Here is a 23,538-nt window from a genome sequence, read left to right on the forward strand (position 1 = left end):
AGCCCTCGACCTGGTGCAATACGCGCTGTGAATTGACAGCCATGGCCGTCAGATTTTCACCCTCCTTTCGGTTTGCCTGGAGGTCAAGGTGCAGAACACATTTGTTGGACCCGCTAGGAGTTTGCTTATACAAAGAGAGGAAGTCTCCAATCAATGCCGTGTCGAGGCGAAGTAACAGAGAAGCTGCTTGAACGCAGCCTTTCGTCTGCAGAACATTCTCGTCGAATTCAAATTGTCCAGTTTTTCGTTTGCGACGACGGGCATCTTCCACCATGTTGCGTACTTGATTGAATGGCTGCTCCTCCACCTTGACTTTCTTGTAGTATTCTGTAACCTGCTGCCGCAGGGCGATCAAATCCTTCCATCTTGCCGAATCATGCTTCTTGAGATGCTGGTGCATCAATCGGATTTGATGGTCAGGTGGCCCTTGAACCTTGAGAGTAAGTTCAGTTTGGAATGCTTTTGCTGTCGCCGTCCCGTCGTTGTCTGGCAGTTGAGCCACCAATTGGGTAAGCTCCCGAGCCATCGGTACGTATTTCTGATTTACGTACAGAATGAATTTCTTCGTCGCTTCGTCCAGTAAGGCCCGTCTCACCAGTCTCCCATACCGGGATATACTTCTCAACGAACCTCGACAAGTGGCACAGTTCCGAACGTCTGAGATGGAGAACGGCTCGGATGATTTGGAGATCGAGGACGGCTTTCCCATTTCATCAATCACATAGTGTTTCCCAAGGTCCATTTGAGCGTCCATGTTTTCCACAGTCAGAAAATGTCCGCATGGGGGAAATATACAAGGATTCTCGTCTAGATCAATCTCTTTGTATGTCTGACCCAGGATGAAGTCCACCGAGATATCCTTGATGTCGTCGGTCGCGCATGTTTGGCAGAATTTCGCCGCTGGACAAGGTTCACCACATAAGGACGGGCATTGGTGGCCGCATGGTAGAGGTTTCTCACATCGTCGAGAGCATGGAATGTGATCACACGGCGCGGCGCAAGGCATGGAACACGCGCTATGCGGACACGCAGACAGGCATTGTGATACTGCACAAGGGGCACATGGCTCGGAACATTTTTGAGAACATCTGGAGTGGCCACATTGGACGTCACAGGGCGCCGTGCATGGCGGACACGGAGAGTCCCCGTGGCATTCTGTTGCGCAGGTATGGGCACATGTGGAATACAGACGGCCACACCTTTGCTTGCATTTCCCATGATCTACCTTGATGCCCTCCTTTGTCTGAATCGTACATTGGCTGCATTGGCGCTTACAGTTGTGACCGCAGGGTAAGGCAGCATGACACTGGCGCGTGCATTTGTACTCGGGCTTGCTCACATCGATGTGGCAGGCGATTGTTACTTCATGGTTGCAATGAGGAACATACTTTTTGACAAATGTTGGACATTTAACTAGGCTGAGATCTTGTGCTTGCCAACAAGGAAGATTGGCCATTGAGTGACCACAAGGGAGGATCCGGCCTGCATCAAATACCATGATGCCGCATCTCTTTGGACAAGCATCACCACACAGTTTGGGGCAGGGGTGGGAACAACCCTTCTGTGGACGCGAGCAGGGCTCTGGGCAATAGACCGTCTGGTGGAGTATCTCTGAGTGGCATTTCTGCTTGCACGGATGACCACACTGTAAACGCTTGCCGCATCGCAGACTGCAACCTCCTTCAGGCGAAAATTGCACGAAGTCGTCCGGCTGTGATACAGTGATAGGCGTAGAAGGGTGGCGGGGGCACTTGAGCTCTAAGCTTGTGCCAAAATTATCATGTCCTTCGAAGATGTTAAGGACCTTATGCCACATATCCACACCCCTTGAGGTTTCCGAGTTACCGATGATATACATTCCATGCTGTGCGCGTGAAAGCAAAACATTGATGCGATTTGGCGTGCGGAGGAAGCCACATCGATTTTGATCGTTGCTTCTAACCAGAGAGATCACCACCACCTTTGCCTCCTCACCCTGGAAATTGTCAATAGTCGCGACTCTCAGTGCTTGCAGGAGAGTTGATCTGGACACTGCGCTCGGTGTCGTCGGTCTTTCGTCTTCTGTGAAGCCTGCCTTGTCGAGGTCGTCCTGGTCTCTTTCTCCCAAGGTGATCGTGAACGCTTGGCTCAGTTTACGCCTCATTCGATGAAGCTGACCAAGATATGGAGTCAGAACAGCTATGTCACCGGCTTGGTATTCTCCTTGACGGAGCAGGTGATTCACCAGGGCCAGTGTCAATTCAATCTCGTGATCATTCCAGTGAGATGTTGCCATGGCATCCTGGACCGAAGAGTTGCCTTCAGGCCGTCGGTGGTCAAGCCAGAAAAGCCTCTTTCTCATCCCTGCAACTTCGGGATACAGGCTAACTGAAGGTGCATCTTGTAAGCGAGGGTACAATGTGTCTCGGACCAGCTGTGCGATTGAGGGATGCATTCGTCGTTGTGTTTCCAGTGTAGAGAATGGAAGCCTTATGCCAGCGTCATCATCCGGTTCGACAAGTCGTTCAAACAGGGAGCGATCCAAGGAGTATTGCTGTCCTGCTCTGTTCTCTCGAGAAAGTCCGTAGTTCTGGATTTGAGGCCGAAGCTGCTGATGATCTCCGATTAGAATGACATGCTCGGCCGATGGCAAAAGTGAGGTGAGCAAATGAGCTTCTAGGACCTCACCAGCCTCCTCACACATGATCACTTTCGATTGTAGTCTGCGCAGCATATTAAGATTGCGGGCTAAGCCAGTCGTCGTGACTCCTATAACATCAGCATTGCGCAAGCATCGCAGATCTAGCTCGTCTCGGATCTTGTCATAGGATGCTTTGTTTTCCTGGTGCGAAGTCAAGATCGAGTGAGCTTGAGTATGAAGTTCTTCTCTACTTTCCCTGATCCAATGTTCGTATAGGATCCTGCGTTCCTTGGACGTCATGTTGTCCACAGGGACCTCCAGAAGGTCGTTCACCGCACGCTGCTGCCCCTTAGTTGCTGGACCAGATCTGAGCCACGTCTGTAGAAGGTGTTGACGGCGCCGGCCAGTAACCTTCTCGAAACCATCCTCGTCCTTGTCGAACAGTTGGCTAAAGTGGCGAGGATGGTTTCGCTTTAGATGGAATTCTAAGCTTCGATCGGTGCCTATTGCATCTAGTCTGAGTGCATCGAAACTGTTTTCGTATTCGTCGAAGTTCATTTGTAGCTTCCACTGCTCCTGCTTCTCCAACCTAGTTTTGTCAATCTGCCGAGCCACGGTTCTGAGATTGAGCGGCTGCAGTCTTTCTGACTTGGACTGCGAGCCGATACGGATAATTTGGGTCGTGATTTTATCGTCCAATAGGTCTTCTAGAAGCTGATCGAGAGCGTGATTTGTGTAGCAGACGCATATGATGGGGCCAAGTCGTGGCTTTACTTTTGCTTTGTTGGCTAGCAGGACCTTTATGAGAGCGACTCCAGTATAGCTTTTGCCCGTCCCTGGTGGGCCTTGAATGAGTCCTATCTTTCGCTGAAGGGTGTGGACAAGGGCTTGTGCCTGCGCATCATCAAGGGTAGACTTCTCTTGGAGCTTCTTCAAGTCAAGCGGTTGCGACGGGCTCAGGAGAAGGTCTGACTGGTCGTTCATGAGACAGCGTAGGTTGAAACTAAACCCTGGCACTGCCGCATACTTAGGAGGTGGCATATCCACTAGGCCGGTAAGCATCTCGTCCTCGTCTGGGGCGAGGAATTCGGACATCGGAAGGTCTGCAGCTTTCTTCATTGACTGAAGTGCCTTCAAGGTTGGTTGGAATGATGGCAATAAAATGCCAGGAAACTCAATCAGAGAGACCGCGCGGTTGCTGTGGCGCGGCCTGTAACAATCTAGGATATACTGCCGATTCTCCTCAGTCGGTTCCACCAACTCCATGGTCACAGATACAACGCTCGCCTCCTTCCACAGCGAGGAGACCTTCCTCTGCCGCCGTTCTTGCCTCCCATCCGTTCTGGGCCGCTCTGGCCCGGCGACAGTGCAAAAGATGGCGAATCCTTGGTGATCCGTGAGGCAGACGAGAGCACTGGATTGTAGTCTTTTCGATAGCTCCCACCATTCTCTGCGGTGAGCCTCCGACATGGTCCTGACGTTCAACGGCTGTGCAAACTGGACGACGAACTGTAATCCCGTCAAACGATCGAAATCCAGGCCCCGCACCTGGACGTTCTGATAGACATTGGTCCGAACTTGGCTCCTCTGCACTTGTCTTAAGTGGCTGGGCATCAGCTCAGCATGAATAACGTCTCGAAGCTGACCGATGGTGTCTTCCCTCAGCAGCCGAAAGTTTCGGTCCAAGAGCCCGGCAAGACCACCAATATGCCACTGTTGCGGGTGTTTCCCGGGGAGATATTCTGAACGTGGACTCATTATCTCCTGGAAAGTAGGCAAAATTTGGACACTGCAGATATCTGCATGATCGTTGTCGTGGCGACCACCAGGCGGGTCTTTCGGAGTGACAAAGGTTACAGGAGATTTATAGGTTTGTAGAGGCTTTGAGCTTCCCAGCAAAGGTGGTAGGGCGGCTCCAATCTCCAGCCGGCGTTGTAATACTTCTAAATGATGCCGTGATAGGTCTAGTGACCCAGCAGTCTTCAAGGCGTGAAGGATCATGAAGAGGTCGTAAAATCGCCTCGCTACCGGCTTCAACGGCTCCTGAATGAATGCAGTCGAGTTCAGCTCGATAATCTTACAAAACACTTGGAGCGATAATTCTAGGTAAGTCGAGGTTGCATCGGAGTGAAGTTCAACGTCCAGCTGCACAACATCGGCCAGAAAATTCAGAAACGGCTCTGCACGACGCCCGGCTGGTCCGAAGATACAGTTGTAGATTCTCACTACGAACTCCTCCATCACCAATGACCCGAGGACTTTGTGGTGGGTGATACTCTCGAGAAAGGGGACGAACTGCTTTTGGAAAATATCTTGTTTGGTGGCATTTGGCATCAGGGAATAGTCGCGCTGAATGAGTTCCTGGATTCGTTGCAGGCCGCCTTCGTGGGAGAGGCACTGGATCACTTCCTGGGCCGTGCTGTCGTCATCAACTTCGATCAGCCTTCTGGCCGTTGCGAAGAACTGGCCCAGTTCCGCACCCAGCGGACGTATAGCTAATCGGCTCTTGGGGGCTTTTCGCTTCCAGGCGGCAAGGCCGTTGACGTCGTTGGTCCCATGACTGGGTTGTTGACTTCGCGCGCTTGGTCTTGAGTTGCTTCCTTTGCCTGGAGGCTTTGACGGACCGGCCCCGTGGGAATACCGACAATTCTTGAATCTGCAGGACCCAGTTCGGGCGAAATCACGACAAATCCTTGCCCAGTATATTAGCATCCGTCCGACATATTTCAGTGTGGATATGGTTACTTTGCGGATCCCATTCTGCTAATCCCACAACGGAGCCTGGTACACTCAGAGGGATGATCGGATGTATCCCAGTCCGCATGAAATTAACGCTTTTCCTTGGACGCAAGTGTGAATGAAGAGGACCCAGGGTATGCTGGGGAATGATAGCTCGATGTTATATCTGGCTTGTACACCACGGTCGCAGAATCTCTGTGGAGGGATTCCAGCGCACATCGACAACCCACGAATATTTCTTTATTTTGATTGAACATGATCGAAAGTCATGGCAGACCCAGTATATATTCACCAATCTACTTGGGATGCGTGAATAGGGCATTGTGGCGTAATGCCCCGCCAGCCTTCTCTCAGTATCACCCAATCAATCAGGTTGGGGTTCAGCAAGTTCCTTCACTCAGCCATGGTGAGTCTCCCCCACCCGAGCTGAAAGAGCTGCCACATCATTTATGGCCCTGAGTCAGTGAATCACACTAGCGAACATTGGTTGGCTGTCAATTGCAGTGTCCTTTCTCAATTGGAGGCGCAGTTCCAGCCTTGCGGGTGAAAACCCACCTGTGGTTGACGTGGTCCTGTCGCAGGCAGCCATACTAGCATTACTATCAGGAAGCTGGCGCCTATGTACGTTGTATGTTCCAATGAACACCGTTCGATCTATCAATACACAGTTGATTAATATGTATACACAGCCATTCCAAACCCCAAATATACAACCCCACCCTCCTTATCCACCAACCTAAGAAGACGGCCCAGACCCAGCCCCGATAGCCCTTTTCTTCCACCGAATATCATAAGCAATATTTCCACCCCTCAACACCAACCCGGGAATCCAGCCCTGCTCCTCCATCCACACAAACGGCCACCACAGAAAAGCCCCCAGCACACAGAACACCGTCGCGAACGCATGTATCGCCAACACAATCCAGTGCCCGATATGCGGAAGGACAAACTTGATAAATTCAGATGTTTGATATAGATCCTCTTGTTTGGTGATATAGTAGAATTTGCGGTGGCCGTTAGTGTGGGCGGTTAGGGGCGTTTTATGATCCGGGTTGCCGTTGGCCACGACATCGGCGTAGCTTGCTTCCTCTTCTTCCTTTGGTTCGTGTGCTTTTTCAGAGGCCGCAGTTGATGAGTCGGAAGAAGATAAGTATCCATGTGGATTAGTAGTCAGCGATAACACCGTCGTAAGCGTCACAGGCGCAACATGGAACGGAACAATCCAGATTGTGAAGATTTGCGACATGGTCACGTAGAGCTTTTGGTTGTCCGAATCATATGCTATATCCCATTAGCATCGATCATCAATTATGCATCTCCTCTTCTCTATAGGGAGATATATAACAGATCTATATGAGCAGGGTAAATAACTAACCAACAGAATGAATCTTCAACTCAATGCGCGGCGACATCACTTTATACCATTGGTAGATCTTCTTCACGACCCAGCGGCTGCCTCGGAAATGCTGGATCCGGCAGAATGGATGAACGAAGGAAGCATCTGGAGTGAAGTACTTGTCGATGGTTTGGGCTTGTTGCGCCGGGGGTGATTGCGTGAGGTGTTGGATTACCGTGGGGATTTCGGATACTGGGGTTTTGGATGTTAGGTTTTGAATTGTTAGACCGGGATTGGGGAAGGGGGTTGGAGGCACCTGGATCTTCCATATTGTATTTCTTGCTGTTTATTGAGAGATTTTGAGGGATTGATGGGAGGATGAGAGGAAATAAGAGTATTGTTTTATATCAAAAACCGGAACCCGATGATGATGTCATTACATGTGAAAGTCCATTGGCTGCGCTTTCCTGTTTGGGTGCTGTCACATGATTCCGATCTCCATGAAGTCGTTATGGGGTCATTCGGCTGTTCTATGTTCGATTGATATAAATAGATTTCATGGATCTACAAAGCAGTAATCGTGACATATATAACCCAACAGAAATGCATGTGGCGTGATGCTAAGGTTCGGGGAATTGCAGTGTAAGAAAGGCCCCTGATTTGATCATCCCATTTTAACTCCATCTAGACTCGAACGATAAAGTCTGATTTTTATGTGGACATGGCCAAGATGTCAGGATGAGGGAAAATGTCGATAGTCGTGGATTGGATCCCTAAATTTGCTGCACACCATCAGGTGCCCTGAACACACCATCTCTGAAACCATGGGGCTGCCATTTACAACACGATATATCAGCACTCGTTTGAAATGTTCTCTTACAACATATTCCAAAATGTTGCAAGGGAGTCGCGCTGGGAGCCTTAATACGTAAGAGCTTCTTGAATCCAGTTGATTTTACCAATATGTCCGAGCAGCAGCAACAGAGGAAACGGGAGAGAGATATCAATGAAGGGACATCCTGGTCTGGTCGGTCGTTGACTGTACGGAGAGATCCCCCTTATAATATTTCCCGATTATTTTCTGTAGGTATTTCTAACGACTCCATAACACGCACAGACTATCTACGCCGGCATCTCTGTTTTGCACCGCGACTACGAAGATAGCAGAGCTGCCATCGCTTTTCGAAACTCGGCGTACTTATTTGACTATATCGTGTTTGATTTGCCCGCTGAGTCGTCCAACACACCTGTCCATACCATTTGCAACCGGATCGTATCCGAACTGCGGACCTACAGTGAGAAGCACAAGGAAAAGCTCATAGGTCTGGCCATGCCGCTGTTGCTGGCCGACAAGTACCCACCTCTCTGTCCTCAGCTCTGGCGGGAATTGGATATTCTACCTCTAGTTCTGGAACACAAGGAACGCGCAAGGGCGGATGCCGACCAGGGTGAACTGGCGACATTCGCATCATGGAACACTAAGGAGTTGGATGAACAGGCGGACTCCATGGTCAGAAAGTGTTTGCGGTATGTATCCGTGGTCGGCCTAAATCCATAGGCACACACCTGATCAGTCACAGATCCTTTGGCGCGGGCCATGTCCTGCAAGGGGAAATAGGTCTCGGGAGCTTGGTAGGGGTTGACCGGAATTTTCGGGTGCGGTTGGCCGATTTGCAAGACTACCAGGAGACGGTGAATGCTCGGACATGGTCTATGGCTCAAGATTATGCAGAAGAACTCAAGCGACGGAATGTGAAAATTGCGTTCTTCAGTTTATCCTCCCATGGGAGGCCGGATATCCATACGAGGCACTCACTGGTGAGGTTCTTACATTACCTGGGGGTCAATGTTCAATGGTGAGGAGGCCTCCCTGATTCTGCACACTTGATAGTGGCTTAAACATGTGGTCTAGGTATGTTCCAAAGCCACGTCCAGGGATCAATAGCATTATCCGGAAGATGCAAGATTCTCTAGAAGGACTGGGTGAAAGGGATGATTCCATCACTGTCGATGAGGAAATGTGTATTTTGCAGTGGGTCTATGAAAACGCCCGACGGTACTGGCTCTGTGAAGATGATCCTCTGCAGGCTCGTTCCAAGGGCGGTGCAGACATTGTGGTCATCGACGATGTGCCGCTTACACCCGCAGCGTTATTATCGAAACAGACGGATCCGGGACGACCAGTCATTTTTGAAAATCGACTTCAAGTGCAAAAGGGCGCGTTGCAGGATGCGAGTAACTTTTCGACACGTCCGTGGAACTTCCTGCGGGAACGTCTCAAGCATGTGGATCTTGTTGTATCTCAGGCCCCGAAAGAACTGCTACCGAATATCATGCCGCAGAAGAAGGTTGTGTATATTCCCGTGTCTGTAGATCAGTGAGTCTCTCACTTTCTGGTAATATGTTACCACATGCTAATGTGCTGTAGACTGGATGGATTAAATAAGTGTATGAGCGACTTTGATCTCACGTTCTATGGTCGCGAGTTCAACACCTTGTGTCGATCCTTCGAAACACCGACTTTGAACTATCCAAATGGTAGGTCATGTTTCTTCACGACTTTTTCGCAATACTCATGGAACCATATGAGCCCTATGCTATTGACTGATATGTATATAACCCGCAGAGGAATACATCCTCCACCTGTCACAATTCCGAAACCTCGACGAAACAATCACAGTCCTCAACGCCTATCAAAAGTTCCGCAGCCACTGCATGGACGCAGGGATGAACACCCTCTTCCCTAAGCTCCTCATATATCATTACGGACCATCTCGCAGTTCGAGAAGCACCCTGATCTACGATGCTATCCTCTCCTACATCGAGACGGACATGCCGCGTCTCAAATCGTGCATCTACGTAATGCAAATCGGCCCGCCAGACCAACTTTGGAATACTCTTCTGACCAGAGCGAAAGTCGTCATTGAGCTATCCATGTGCGAAGGCATCCCCGCCATGCTTCTGGCCGCCGTGCAGAAGGGGAAACCCATAATCACTGCCAAGGAAATTGGTCAGTTCTCCTTTACCAAGGGTGTTAATAACATACTTTTCTGTGAGAAGGGTGATGCGGATATCATTGCCAGACTTCTGAGGGATCTCTGGACTGATCCCCGGCTGAGTGAGTTGTTGCTGCCGGGGTCAAGGAGGTTGAGGGACGAGTATACGACGGTTGGGAATGCGGTTAATTGGTTGTTTTTGGCAGCGGAGATGTCGCGAGAAGGCAATGTTGTGGAACCGGATGGGAGAAGTATCTATGAGTTGGCTGGTCAGGGGGCTGGTTTGTGTGCTTGAATGCTGTTAGCGGACGTTTCTTTGCCAACTAATGCTTGTGATGAAGCTCTTCTAGTTAATAATTACGACTTAACATTTGTATGGAATGGATGCTATGTTAGCCATACGACAATATCGAATACGATCCAGGTTAAATTGTTGATTATGGGGTTGCCCGATACACAGGAATTGTCATATCTATTTTCCGCCAAATATCAAGGAGGATAGAGACATAATTAAACCTAGAATAGAAAATGCTCCTCCATCTCCGTAGCCAAGCTTCTCCACGCATTATCATCCATGAACATGCTGCTGGGCCAAGCAGACAGGTTCTCATCCAGGAATGTATCCATCAAAGGATGGGCAAGAGTATCTGCACAGTTCATACCGGAATCCGCTACTAAACTATGGCTTATCGAGTGCTGTACTGCTAATTCAGCAATGTCGGAAGGTCGACCATGGTTTCTGGTCCGACCCACTTGCTGAACTCGATCAGTTTGCTGGCTTCTACCTAGGTTAGGATTTGCGTGTTCCGACCCGGATCCAGTAGAAGCACCAGCCTGTATCAAAGAAAGCCGCTTGCTGTAGTCTACTGCGGGAATATTTCCGTGGTCCCGCATGGTCCGAAGTATATTGATAGACGTTTGGAGAAGATCAGAAGTAGCCACATTCGGATTCAAAAGAGCGGAGATAATAAGGATTAAGCAAGATGAGAATATGTGCTGTGCCTCCTAGTAACCAAATGTGGCGATTGATCCCTCGATGAATAGGCCCTCCATGATTCGGCAGGATGTTATCGCGGCATTCACACAGCTATCTGCTAAGAGAGTGGTAATGGGTGAAAGGGTGTGGAATTCTGGAGATGGATCTTTTTCATCGCCCTGGCAGCGTCTTCGGAACAGATGCAGAAGAATGGGACGTGTCGTTTGCATGATGCACTCGTTATAGGCCATGTGGAGGCTGGCAACGGGTCGCGGCGTTCGACTTTCCCGAACACAGAGTTCTGGAGGGAGCGCGTCGTTCCATGCTCGCAGTTGCTTTATGATACTGTGTACTCTTTGCACGAACATGCTGTTCGCTCGTCGTGGTAGGCAGTATATTTCCGTTACTGTCTGGTTAGCATGGACTTGTAAGTTAGTGAAGTGGCAGACGTACAGATATTTCCTGTGATACGAGCTAGCTTGACATTGGCACATATATGAGCGGGGTCTGCAAATTCCTGTTGCTCCTCTTCCGTGAGGCCGTTCATGGACGGCAGCTCTACGTCTATGTCTTCGTCCCGTACTGTGATGGGTAGCCCGAGCTTGGAGGCTGACATTCGCTCGAAGTAGTATAGCATCCACAATGTGCGTCGTCGACTCTCAAGTTCGACTGCGGTAGCTGTGGCCGGAGCAGATCCTGATCTATGTAACCCAAGGCTCAATGCCAGCCTCATGGCAACGCCACTATAGGAATATGCGGATCGGATGCGTCCCAAGCTGTTTGAGTACCATGCCTGTCGTTGATCAATATGTCGTTGATTCAGTGATTGCGAAGCACTTACTATCAATAGAAGGACCTCGACATGTAATAATGTCGCTTCTTCATATGTGTCGTGGAGCATGTGCAGGGCCTGGAGATAGTAGTTCGTCCCCGGGATTATCTATGCGTCGTTCAACTTCCTGCGGTTGGTATAGAGTTCACCCAAGGCGAGAAGAGCAAGTAGCTTGCACAACCAAAGAACAGTTGGCCTTACTGTCCTCTGGTATACAGCCTCGATCTCTTGCATGAAGGAAATTTTGAGAAACAGATGATGATCGTTACCGATAAAGCGCCATGCAACGTTGACCAGCAGCTTGGCTTGGGTTCTGTCTGGCAGCGTGTATTCATTGTCATCTAGGACACGGTTTGCGGTTTTCGTTGGATGATAGTAACACAGCGTAGCATTGGAGGGAGTTGAGCTTCTGCTGATGCACTGAAGTAGTCGGTCACCAAATGCGATACATGATGCTTCTCCTGTGAAGCCCGGCTCTGTTTGTTTGTCGCAGGACTGCTTTGGTTGTGTCTCGAAAAGTGGGTTCACAATGCCATGTTCCTCTTGCGGCAGAGTATCTGATTCATCTTGGGGGGTTGGTTCAACTCTCTGCTCTTTCGAAGATTCACTCTTCAGCAGGTTCTGCAACCGTTTGCTGTCAGCCTCCAGCCGCCTCAAGTAGCTGCACAGAAACTGTCAGTAGAAAGGCGAAGTCGCTTGAGGGGAAGAATGCGCTCTCACTTCTCCGATACGGTGACTTTCCTCTCTCTTGGCGGAAACACACATTCATCACTTTTATTTGCTTGAGCACAAGCGCGACACGGATGCTCCCCCGAGCATTTGACCTTATGGGTATGACATCGGTAACATCTGCCGCTTTTTTTAGTGTCTTTTCATCGTCGGCATTGGGATCCGCTCACGCAGCAAACAGTCTCCGTGTGCGTTTGTGTGTCTTCATAGTGGGCCACCTGCCATCCAGAATGTATTCTTATTGATATAAAGCATATCATTAACTGCGTGCGGGGAGGAAAGACGGCAATTCGGCCCGCATTTAATTTGCCGACTCTCCTCTCGGTTTGGATGGAAGTTGCCGGAGGTTATCGTCGTTTATCATCGTAACCCCGCATCTTGACGTGAGCATCAATCACAGCGATTGATAACACTATTTAAGCATGAAGTCGCCGACTGAACACTCCTGCGGTCATTCTCCATCCAGAATTGTCTCTACATAGCCTGAACTACTGACACAATGATAAGGAATGGAATCCGCATTGCTATCGACAGAGGTGGCACATTCACAGATGCCTGGGCAGATATACCTGGTCGAGGAGATCATGTCGTCTTCAAAGTTCTATCAGTCTCCCCAGACGAGTATGATGATGCCCCGACAGAATGTATCAGACGGATTTTAGAATTGGCAAGCGGCGAGGAGATACCTAAGGGTTCTCTGCTCGACCTGTCGTCAGTTGAATCTATTCGAATGGGTACGACAGTCGCCACAAATGCGCTTCTTGAGCGGAAGGGCGATCGTGTAGCCCTCATGGTAACCAAAGGCTTTCGCGATTCGCTCTTGATTGGTAATCAGGCTCGACCCAACATCTTTGATCTCTCGGTACAACGGCTCAAGCAGCTCTATGAGACCGTGATTGAGGTTGACGAGCGCATCACGATTGAAGGGTATAGCGAAGATCCCGAACCCAAACCCATCGACACCGCGTCTGATCCCAATCTCGTCGTCGGTCTGACAGGCGAGGTAGTGAGAATATTACGAACGCCAGACCTGGATGCCGTTCGCTCACAGCTAGACACGCTGCAATCGCAAGGCTACCAGAATCTAGCCATTGGACTCATGCATGCATATACCTATCCCGAGCACGAGCTTCAGATAGCGAAACTGGCCGAACAAATGGGCTTCAAAGTATCGGCGTCGTCAGTTCTTCAATCCATGGCCAAATTTGTCCCTCGAACCCAATCGGCTGTGGCTGATGCTTACCTCACTCCAATGACTGCCTCGTATCTTGAAGGCTTTCGGAAGGGATTCAGGGGACAACTGGACGATGAAAATACAAACAAGGTACTACTAAGTCAGTCAGATGGTGGCCTGGCCACCTGGAACAGCTTTTCAGGTCTCCGAGGAGTATTAAGTGGTCCTGCCGGGGGTGTTGTAGGTTTGTCGCGAACATGCTACGATGCGGAGGAAGGCCGGCCAGTGTTGGGATTCGATATGGGCGGAACCAGTACTGATGTGGCCCGGTATTCAGGCGCTCTGGAGCATATCTTCGAAAATACCATTGCGGAGGTTACCATTCAGACACCCCAGCTGGATATCAACACTGTCGCAGCGGGAGGTGGATCAATCTTGACCTGGGAGACTGGGTTGCTAAAGGTTGGACCGAGGAGTGCTGGCGCAAATCCTGGTCCAGCTTGCTATGGAAAGGGTGGTCCGTTGACCGTGACGGACGCCAATCTGCTGCTAGGACGAATCATTCCGGAGTATTTTCCAAAACCTCTCGATCTGGACATTGTCAAACAGAAGTTTGCCGATTTGACGGACGTTGTTAACAGAGACAAAGGAGGGGGAGATGCCTTTACCTCAGAAACCCTGGCGCTAGGCTTCTTGGCCATCGCGAATGCAACGATGACAAGACCCATCCGAAAACTGAGTGAAGGCCGAGGGTATAGCGCCGCGAGCCACAACCTTGGATGTTTCGGAGGTGCTGGTGGGCAGCACGCTGTCTTTATTGCTCGAGATCTCGGCATTCAAAAAGCAATCATCCCACGCTACTCGAGTGTCTTGTCTGCATACGGGATGGCTCTAGCTGATGTTGTGGTCGAGAACCAGGAGCCTGTGGCGTGGAAGTTTGAAGACGACACTCTGTCCGAGCTTCAGGCACGGCTAGATTTAATATCGAAGAAAGGTATAGAAGCGTTGAAATTACAGGGCTTTGATGAGGAATCTATCGTACATGAGTGCTTCCTGAACATGAAATACCAAGGCAGCGATACAACCTTGATGATTCGGAAACCTGACCAACTATCAGACTTTGGAGCGGCTTTCAATACTAGACATGCACAAGAGTTCGGATTCTCACAGTCTCGGGATATATTGATCGATGATATCCGCGTGCGGAGTATTGGAAGGTCTCGAGTCGTGGACACCTCGAGCCCGTTCATCGAACTGAACAAGTTGGATGATCGTTCTACAGTTCAGCCACCAGCACCTGCATTTACACGAAGAGTATTCTTTGATATACTCGGTTGGGCAGATACCAACGTTTACACACTCCCTGACTTGAGCCCCGGCACTCGGATCAATGGACCAGCCATGATCATTGACGAAACACAGACGATTGTGGTCGATCATGCAAGCAGAGCTACCATATTGCCCGAGCATGTGGTTTTGGAAGTGGGAAGTGTCAACCAGGAGCAGCTGTCTACCAATGCCGTGGACCCCGTCCAGCTGAGCGTGTTCAGTCATCGATTCATGACCGTGGCGGAGCAAATGGGCCACACGATGGAGAAAACCTCCATATCGGTTAATATCAAAGAGAGATTGGATTATTCATGTGCTATCTTCTCAGCTGATGGTGGACTCGTGGCTAATGCACCTCACATCCCCGGCCACCTTGGCTCCATGAGCACGGCAATCACAGCTCAGATTGAGCGACATCCACCGGGAGATCTGAAACCCGGCGATGTCATCATCAGCAACCACCCGGCTGCGGGTGGCACCCACCTACCCGATATTACTACCATTACACCTGTGTTTGACGACGATGAGAATCCATCGGCGATCTTGTTCTACGTGGCTAACCGCGGTCACCATGCCGACGTGGGTGGAATTGCCCCAGGCTCCATGCCTCCCAACTCGACCGAGCTCTGGCAAGAGGGTGCGGCCATCGAATCTTTCAGACTAGTCAATCAAGGTGTCTTTGACGAGGCTGGATTAATCCGGCATCTGTACGAGATCCCCGGCACATTCCCGGGCTGCAGTGGCACCCGCACGCTGAGCGACAATATTGCCGATTTGAAGGCGGCTGTAGCGTCAAACCAAAAGGGTATTCAGCTGATCCAAGCTCTCATTAAAGAGTTTACTTGGCCGGTCGTCGAGTTCTACATGAAGGCAATCCAGGAGAATGCCGCACAGGCCGTGCGTGACCTACTGAAAGGCTTCGCTCAGCGATATGAAGGAGGGGTGCTCGAAGCAGAGGAGAGGAACGACGACGGAATCCCATTCCATCTAAGAGTGACAATCGACAAGGAGACGGGCAACACTATTTTCGATTTTACTGGCACCGGACCAGAGCATTCGGGGAACCTAAACTCGCCGCAAGCTTGCTTACATTCTGCTATCATGGTAGGGGTCTACGGGTTAATAGATATACTCACTGCTAACGAATGATAGTACTGTCTCCGATCGATGATTTCCGCAGATATACCTCTCAACCAGGGATGTCTAGCTCCAATCCATGTAGTCTGCCCCAAGGGTACTATCCTCTCACCGTCCATCACAGCCGCGACAGTTGGATGCACCACCGAGACGTCATCCAAGATCGCCGACCTCGTCCTGAAAGCCTTCCAAGCAGCCGCCGCCTCCCAAGGCACCATGAACAATCTAACATTCGGCTACGGAGGCACAGACCCCATCACAGGAAAAGTCATCAAAGGCTTCGGGTACTACGAGACCATAGCCGGCGGGGCAGGAGCTGGACCCGACTGGGAAGGCACCAGCGGAGTACACACCCACATAACCAACACTCGCATTACCGATCCCGAGATTCTAGAAAAACGGTACCCAGTCATCCTACATGAATTCTCCATTCGCCGGGGAAGTGGAGGAGCGGGTCTCCATCGGGGAGGCGATGGATGTGTCCGTGATATGGAGTTCCGGATTCCCCTTCAGGTATCGATTCTCTCGGACCGACGCGTCACGGCTCCTTATGGAATGGCGGGTGGCAAGGAGGGGAAGCGGGGAGAGAATGTTTGGATTCGGAATGATCCTGTCACTGGCTCTACGAGGAAGGTTGCCCTTGGGCCTAGGCAGACGGCTCACTTCCGAGCTGGGGATCGTATTGTGATTCTCACGCCTGGGGGAGGTGGCTGGGGGGAGGAGATTTCCCGGGATCAGAAGGAATCTGTGGGTTTACGACAGAAGATTGACAGTGCGGGTCAGAGTCTACTGAAGACACAGGGGAGCTTGTATGAGAGGAATGCGATTGCGGTGGGGAACTAATAGACATCTTTACGATACGCTACTCAGATTGATCATGCTGTCTAGAATAGACTTAACATAGGACGCACAATTACGTGAAATATTCGTTTGCTTATTTTGCCCATGTATGTACAACCACCTGCCGTATTAACTTGTTGAAATGCTTCGCAGCAACTTATTTCTTTACGGAGAATATATCAGCACAATAGCTACTATATGAGTAGATAGGCAGTGCAAGCCAGTGGGGTCCCCACAGGCCCGGCTCTTCCGGCACAGACGAGGATCCATGACGATGACGGCCCGAGGCGCCACATTCAGGGGAACATATTTAATCTTCAGGGGGGCTGTTACTTAGTTTTGACGTTCAATGCTTGCTTTTATGCCAAGGAATATTGTATTGTTCCGATCCACATAGTATTCTACTCTGAAAGCTTTTGTAGAGTATACACGTATTGTAGGACTTTTACAGAGTTATATTATCAGTACATAGTATAATATCTAACAAGGATCTTAGTTCTTCAGCCTTACCGGTTGCCGATTTCTAACAAGTCATTACGCCAAACTAAATATGATAACTGAGATGTTCGGCCTATGAGCTTAGTTGGATCTGGTACTGTACACGAGTACATGGGGGCCATATCCGAGTAAAAGCCTCATTAGGGTCAGATACATTGCATCCCATAATTTGTGCACGTCGATCAGGTCGACGGCCAGAGAAGGTACCGAAGAAAGGTATAAAATGCAGCGTCCTGACCTGAGCATTCAAGGTAATCAGTACTCAGCTTCTCTAAGACCGGTTCTTCTCTATACACTTATAAACTGTCCATCATGCGTTTCACATCTGCCATCCTGTTACTCACAACCGCCATTGGCGCCACCGCCGAAAGTGCCATTACCATCAAGGTGTGCAACGGTGCCAATCTGGAAGGGGACTGTGTTGATCTCAATGTCTATCTTCAACACCAATGCTGTTGGTGGCCCTCTAAATGAAGATTAACTGCCCTTGTCATAGCTGATGCATTATATGCAGACAATTTGAACGGCACTCCCGTCTCCAAGGATGTCCGGTCCGTTTCAATTCCTGACGGGTACCGCTGTCGTTTCTGGTCGTATGTGTTCTCTGCTTCTGGTGAATGGGGAGATCCTGGCTGATTTAGAATTTGTTTTTTCATAGATCCACTGCGTGCAATGGCGGCGGTACGGGCGATATCCAGTACCCTGGTCAGGGCTCAACTAGTCCTCCCAGTGTGAACTCTGTTAAGTGCTATGCGGACTAGAGATGAGATATATATGATGTCGGCATTTTAACGTCACTTTTCAGTAAGGCAATTTGGATAGGAGGAGGGCTTGACGATTGAGTCTTATAGCCTTTTGTTGAGATGAGCGTGGTAGATGGATGATTGAGATGGCTGGATGGGGTGGTAGATCAGCAGCTACCAGATATATGTCGATAGTTCTGAGTGCTCGTCTTTCCCCAACCAATGATTCTTATCTCGGAGGACCTACCATGGAACCTTTCCAACTTTCTTGATTCCCGAATCTAAGCTTACATGCAAGAACGGTACTAAGGCTTAGACTAATTCCCTTACGCGTTAGTAGTATATGAGAGATCTAATATACCCTGGGGGTATTTTCTGACATTAAACTTAATTATAATGGTTATATAACGGTTCATGTAATGTTCCGAACTAAGTACCCTATCGTAGCAGCGCCAAGAGTAAGCCCTTAAAATCCATTGGTCAACAGCTCTCCGCAGGCATACTGGCAAATAGAACGTATTATATCAAAGGAACGCTTACACCGCTATAAAAACTCAATTCTGAGTACAATGCCTTTATCATTTACCGTTGAGTGGCGGCAGAAGATAGACTTCTGAAGATATACTACTAGCGTGGAATTGTAGCCAATCATGATTGTCCCTTCTTTTCATTATTTGATCTCATTGATCATGAATTTCAAAGCAATCTCCGCGCCATGAACGGCCAATGGGGCTAGAGGCAATGATAAGGGACCCCCGGATTTCGGCAGTTGAAGCGTTTACCTCATCTCCTTAGTGGCAACACAAGATAAGCGATCTTGGCTCCCTGATTGGCCGGAGATAGTCCTCCGTCTATCTTATCGGGGAGTATCTCCGGAGTAGGAGCCTCGAAACCCTAATCTTCCCGAGCGGACGGTCTTGGGCTTCTCTCCCCTACTATAGGGGCGCTAGTGGATTCCGCTAGATGACATGGCGTATCGACTAAGCTGTCGACCATGGAAGGTATATGAATGACTCGGGTGCGCCCCGGTTGGAACCATTCCAGAACTCCAAGGGAACGTTCCGACACGACGCATCATGGATAACACAAAGTCACTGGAAGATCCAGTTGTGAAGCCACCAGTGGATCTGGGGAAGGATGAACCAGAAACGCGGGTTGTTGCGGGCGACTCGATCGATGCCTGTGCAGAGCGTGCGCTCGTCCGGAAATTCGATTTCCGCATTCTTCCTGTCCTGGCCATCATGTATCTGTTCAATAGCTTGGACAAGTCTAATTTGGGAAATGCAAAGACAGCAGGGTTAGAGGGTATGACAGATTGACACTGAGCTTGACCAACGCCATGCTGATAGCTTCTCTGCAGAGACTCTTAACCTCAAGGGCGACCAATACAACATCATCCTCAGCATTTTCTTCATCCCCTATGTCTTGACGGCGCCGTTCCTGGGCATCTTAGGCAAGATGTACGGGCCGAACCTGGTTCTGCCCTGCATGATGCTCACCTTTGGGCTGTGTACTGTTTTAGTGGTGGTTGTGTATAATTTTGGGGGCCTGATGGCGATTAGATGGTTTCTTGGCATGTCCGAGAGTGCCTTTTTCCCCCTCGTTATCTATTATTTGACAACGTGAGATATTGCTCAGCCGTTCCTCTTCATTCAACTGGATGGCTAACATGTATACGATCAGATTCTATCGTCGAGGTGAACTGGCCAGACGTCTGGCGATTTTCTATGCCGCACAGAGCATTGCCTCGGCCTTCTCGGGTCTTCTCGCCTTTGGTGTTTTCCAAATCCACTCCGGTCCACTGACCCCATGGAGGTACCTCTTCCTTATTGAAGGCCTGGCGACCGTTTTGTTCGCGCTTTTCGTCTTCTGGTATCTGCCCCGCTCGGCATCTGAGGCGCGCTTCCTCTCCGAAGCCGAGAAGGCACTAGCATTCACGCGGATGCAGCTCGACAGTTCGGCAGTTGTCAACGAGAAACTCAACCTTCGCGACGCATTCCGTATCTTCAAGCATCCGACAAGCTGGGCCATTGTGGGTATTCAGATCTGCCTCGGCGTCCCTCTGCAATCCGTCCAACTGTTCCTCCCTCAAATCATCTCCAAACTCGGATACGGCACCGTAAAGACGAATCTCTACACCGTGGCCCCCAACGTCTCAGGTGCCGTCGTGCTTCTTATCCTCGCCTTCTGCAGTGACTGGACGCGATGGCGATTCCCATTCATTGCCTTGGGCTTTTTATTCACTTTCCTGGGTATGATCATCTATGTGGCGATCGACCCCGAGAAGAATATCAACGTGGCCTACTTCGCCTCGTTCATGATGACCTGGGGTACCTCCGCACCATCCGTGTTGTTGGATGTCTGGTACAACAACAACATTGCCAGCGAAGGCAAACGAATCGTCTTGACGAGTATCGCAGTACCTCTTGCGAACTTGATGGGTGTGGTTAGTTCGAATATCTTCCGCAACCAGGATGCCCCGAAGTACCTGCCGGCGCTGATCACCACGGCGTCTTTCGGAGGAACGGGTATCATTCTCACACTTCTTCTTGGCTTCTGGATGACGTTGGATAATAAGCGACGGGATCGTGCACAAGGGATCAAATTACGGGCTATGGATGTCCCGACCGAGAGGTTGGCAGAGGGTCCCAGTAGTCCCGATTTTCGGTGGTTTTTATAAAATCCTCACGTCACGATAGATCTTATGAGTTAATGACCTGTACACACCTTTAATAATTACCATGTTCGTTTCATCGCATTCGTTTTCTGCCACTTTCACGTTCACTTTCGCTTTGATGCTTTGTTTGGTAATGTTTAGCGAAAAGTGTGGACTGTACAGACAGTTCAGTTTAGTCTCCGGTGGGATCGAATCTAGACCAGCCCTATTTTCAAGTGGCTTCTTCCCACACGGCCGTATACTATCTCCGACTTTGGGTCCATATTCTCCGGGGGGTTTGCCAGGCATACGATCTCCATCCGCCTGACGGTGACATTCCGGTCGGATATGTCCGATGAATGCGTTCGTATTATTTTGTATCTCGAGGTTAAAGATCAGCGGGTTAGGTTTATATTTCCGAGACGGAATGACCGAGGAAGGAATGTGGTGGGGAAGACGAAAGATGATGAATTCGGTTGATGGAGTGAAAGCAAAACGAAAAGGATGAGCAAAAGGTTATTGTTGGCCTAACGGCACGGGATTGGTGCCTGAGGTCGGGCAAGTCCGGCGTTCAGCCCTATAAGCAAACGTGACCCTTGGGTCTTACCAAAGGTACCAAAGGGCCCCTCCGCATGGTCGACATTGCGTGCGGACGGACTCTCCAGCAGTCGAAGAGTCATAATGACACGGCGGCGGTGCATCCTCGATGAGCGATTGCAGATAAAAGCAGAATACAGATCGATGGCTGATCGTGCCTGTGCCGACTATTTCAGATACATTCCAGTATCTCGAGAATGCCACCGAGTCTTGGCCCAAACTCAGAGTGCATTAGGGTGTGACTAGTGCTGACGCCGGACTCCGCCCCGCTTGGCTCATTCGTTCAACCTGTCTTCAGTTCAGCCTCGGCTGGCGACCCTTTCCTTTTCCTTTCTTCCCTCCCACTCTATATCCTGCTATAAACCATGTGTGCCTGCCACAATCTCGAGAAGAGGAGATTCATGGAGAAGACTCGACAACGGAACTTTGCTAACAAAAGGTCGCGGACTGGATGCCGGACCTGTCGGTGAGTCCTATGAGTAAATGCCCCGCGCGACTGTTGGCCGGTATAACACTAACCGTCGATCGCACGCAGGGTCCGCCATGTTAAATGTGATGAAGCCCCAGGGGCGTGTGGAAACTGCACGTCGAGCGGTCGCTCCTGTGATGGCTACGATATGCAACGATTGCCGCCGCCGGCGAGATCCAGCAGGAAGAAGACTCCCTGGACCCGACTGCTCCCCGAAGTAGGCGATGGCATTCGCTGGATCACGAATACGGATGAGCGCCGCTGTTTTTCCTACTTTCAGTACTACACCATTCCCACCCTGTCGGGGTTTTTCAATTCGACCCTGTGGGAAAAGCTCGTCCTGCAAATGAGCTATGCCGAGCCCGCCGTGTACCATGCGGCTGTGGCGCTCAGCGCCATCCATCAGGATGTCGAGATGCACGGCATGCCCTTGCCCGGACAGGAGCTTGAGCTCTACAATACCTGGCATCGATTCACCCTGGAACAGGCCGGGCGGTCGTTTGCCATTCTCAATGAACGTCACTTTTCACAAGACCCGCGCCTACGTGAGGTCATGCTGCTGTGCTGTCTCTTGTTCGTGCTGATGGAGCTTTTACGAGGAAAATATGACGACGCCTTCCAGCACCTCGAAGGTGGTCTACGCATATTGAATGAGCTCAAGGCTCAACGGCAACTGGTCACCTGGGTTCCGCATGAATCACCAGTGGAAGAAGCTCTCGTCGCTGCATTCGCACAGTTGGATATTCAAGCCGCGAGCTTCAAGGTCGGCGGACCAATCCTCTGTATTGAAAACGAGCTTGAAGCTTCTGTCACGAAGGATTGCCTATTATTTTCCAATGTTCGTGAAGCGCGCCGTGCCATAGAGCCCTTTTTGAGTCGTGCCTTCGGCTTCCTCTTGGACTGCTGGTCCAAGTCGGACAAAGAAATCATATGCCATTATAAATGGCTTCAACAGGAACAACAAAAGCTAATATCCGAGTTGAATCGCTTCTCAGCGCAATTCGACAACTTCTATAACTATTCTTATACGCGAGTCAGTCGAAAGGAACAACGAGGAGCAGATATGATCAACATCCTCCGACATACCACATCCCTAGCAATCCGAACGTCTCTCATCCGAGACAAAGTCTTACTCAGTCAGTACCAGCCCGAGTACAAAGTCAACCTTGCTCTTATCGAAGGGGTCATGTACAAGTTCCGAGAACGTCCCAATTACACCTTGGACATGGGTGTCGTACCTCCGTTATATATTATCTCGATCGGGTGTCCCGACTACACCCTGCGCTGGCGAGCGATCGAGTTACTTCGGTCTTGGCCGCATCGTGAGGGCGTCTTTGATTCAAACTGGGCGGCTTTCATCGCAGAAGAACATATTAAGGTACAGTTGCAGTTGCAAGGATTTCATGGGATTGATGGGTTATCGAGTTATGTGGGAGATAGTGGTAGTCCGACGAGCTCTGTGGAGTCTAAGGAGGATTCAGGAACAGACGAGAAATTGGAGAAGGGAAGATGGTCGACTTTGGGGCAGGAGGAATATACCATCGAACAGGGTCTGGAAAAAACGAAGTGCATGGAGGATTGGCCTTGTGTGCAGTCTCTCATGGCTGCGAGAAGGAGATGCATGTTGTGATTTTCTGGATTTCCGTAAATAATTATATATACCATGGCGATGGCATTTATAGCAGATATCTTGACGGAAAGGAAAACAAGGACATATCACTGCTCTCAAGTCGAATACTCTAATCACGGCGTCGAGACGAGTGTAGCCTTTCACTATTCATGGCATAATATTAAGGATACTCTGAGTATTTATCCACCCTGTTTCGAAAACTGCCGAGACGGAAGGGTGGCTTCCAATGCCGTCTCA

At 50.0% G+C, this 23,538-nt stretch overlaps 8 protein-coding genes across 8 annotated transcripts; 5 read left to right on the top strand and 3 right to left on the bottom strand.

Annotated features, from left to right (window-relative positions):
* Positions 1 to 399: 399 nt before the first annotated feature.
* On the bottom strand, positions 400 to 4,861 carry F9C07_2076307 (P-loop containing nucleoside triphosphate hydrolase protein; the record flags this gene model as incomplete). Its single annotated transcript, XM_071508822.1, has 3 exons — positions 400 to 433; positions 1,647 to 3,830; positions 3,882 to 4,861. The coding sequence occupies 3 exons, from the start codon at positions 4,859 to 4,861 to the stop codon at positions 400 to 402; spliced, it is 3,198 nt and encodes a 1,065-aa protein (XP_071367551.1).
* A 1,234-nt stretch (positions 4,862 to 6,095) lies between these two features.
* Positions 6,096 to 7,024, bottom strand: F9C07_12930 (uncharacterized protein; the record flags this gene model as incomplete). The annotated part of the gene is made up of 3 exons (XM_041287574.2): positions 6,096 to 6,640; positions 6,735 to 6,947; positions 7,012 to 7,024. 3 exons carry the CDS (start codon positions 7,022 to 7,024, stop codon positions 6,096 to 6,098), a joined length of 771 nt encoding a protein of 256 aa, XP_041150798.2.
* A 634-nt stretch (positions 7,025 to 7,658) lies between these two features.
* On the top strand, positions 7,659 to 9,986 carry F9C07_12929 (putative heat shock trehalose synthase; the record flags this gene model as incomplete). Its single annotated transcript, XM_071507920.1, has 6 exons — positions 7,659 to 7,736; positions 7,813 to 8,222; positions 8,276 to 8,551; positions 8,587 to 9,072; positions 9,124 to 9,233; positions 9,322 to 9,986. The coding sequence occupies 6 exons, from the start codon at positions 7,659 to 7,661 to the stop codon at positions 9,984 to 9,986; spliced, it is 2,025 nt and encodes a 674-aa protein (XP_071367552.1).
* Positions 9,987 to 10,207: 221 nt separating this feature from the next.
* On the bottom strand, positions 10,208 to 12,436 carry F9C07_2224703 (fungal-specific transcription factor domain-containing protein; the record flags this gene model as incomplete). The annotated part of the gene is made up of 6 exons (XM_041287573.2): positions 10,208 to 10,696; positions 10,775 to 11,073; positions 11,121 to 11,460; positions 11,509 to 11,607; positions 11,701 to 12,160; positions 12,399 to 12,436. The coding sequence occupies 6 exons, from the start codon at positions 12,434 to 12,436 to the stop codon at positions 10,208 to 10,210; spliced, it is 1,725 nt and encodes a 574-aa protein (XP_041150796.2).
* Positions 12,437 to 12,727: 291 nt separating this feature from the next.
* Positions 12,728 to 16,711, top strand: F9C07_12926 (putative 5-oxoprolinase; the record flags this gene model as incomplete). Its single annotated transcript, XM_041295416.1, has 2 exons — positions 12,728 to 15,835; positions 15,884 to 16,711. The coding sequence occupies 2 exons, from the start codon at positions 12,728 to 12,730 to the stop codon at positions 16,709 to 16,711; spliced, it is 3,936 nt and encodes a 1,311-aa protein (XP_041150795.1).
* An 807-nt stretch (positions 16,712 to 17,518) lies between these two features.
* On the top strand, positions 17,519 to 17,967 carry F9C07_2237454 (uncharacterized protein; the record flags this gene model as incomplete). The annotated part of the gene is made up of 3 exons (XM_041295415.1): positions 17,519 to 17,660; positions 17,721 to 17,799; positions 17,865 to 17,967. 3 exons carry the CDS (start codon positions 17,519 to 17,521, stop codon positions 17,965 to 17,967), a joined length of 324 nt encoding a protein of 107 aa, XP_041150794.1.
* Positions 17,968 to 19,025: 1,058 nt separating this feature from the next.
* On the top strand, positions 19,026 to 20,629 carry F9C07_12924 (putative MFS transporter; the record flags this gene model as incomplete). Its single annotated transcript, XM_041295414.1, has 3 exons — positions 19,026 to 19,254; positions 19,310 to 19,571; positions 19,633 to 20,629. 3 exons carry the CDS (start codon positions 19,026 to 19,028, stop codon positions 20,627 to 20,629), a joined length of 1,488 nt encoding a protein of 495 aa, XP_041150793.1.
* Positions 20,630 to 21,567: 938 nt separating this feature from the next.
* Positions 21,568 to 23,301, top strand: F9C07_12923 (uncharacterized protein; the record flags this gene model as incomplete). The annotated part of the gene is made up of 2 exons (XM_041295413.1): positions 21,568 to 21,668; positions 21,738 to 23,301. The coding sequence occupies 2 exons, from the start codon at positions 21,568 to 21,570 to the stop codon at positions 23,299 to 23,301; spliced, it is 1,665 nt and encodes a 554-aa protein (XP_041150792.1).
* Positions 23,302 to 23,538: the final 237 nt, after the last annotated feature.

This window comes from Aspergillus flavus, chromosome 8 (genome assembly GCF_009017415.1).
Source record: "Aspergillus flavus chromosome 8, complete sequence".
Lineage (NCBI taxonomy): Eukaryota > Fungi > Ascomycota > Eurotiomycetes > Eurotiales > Aspergillaceae > Aspergillus > Aspergillus flavus.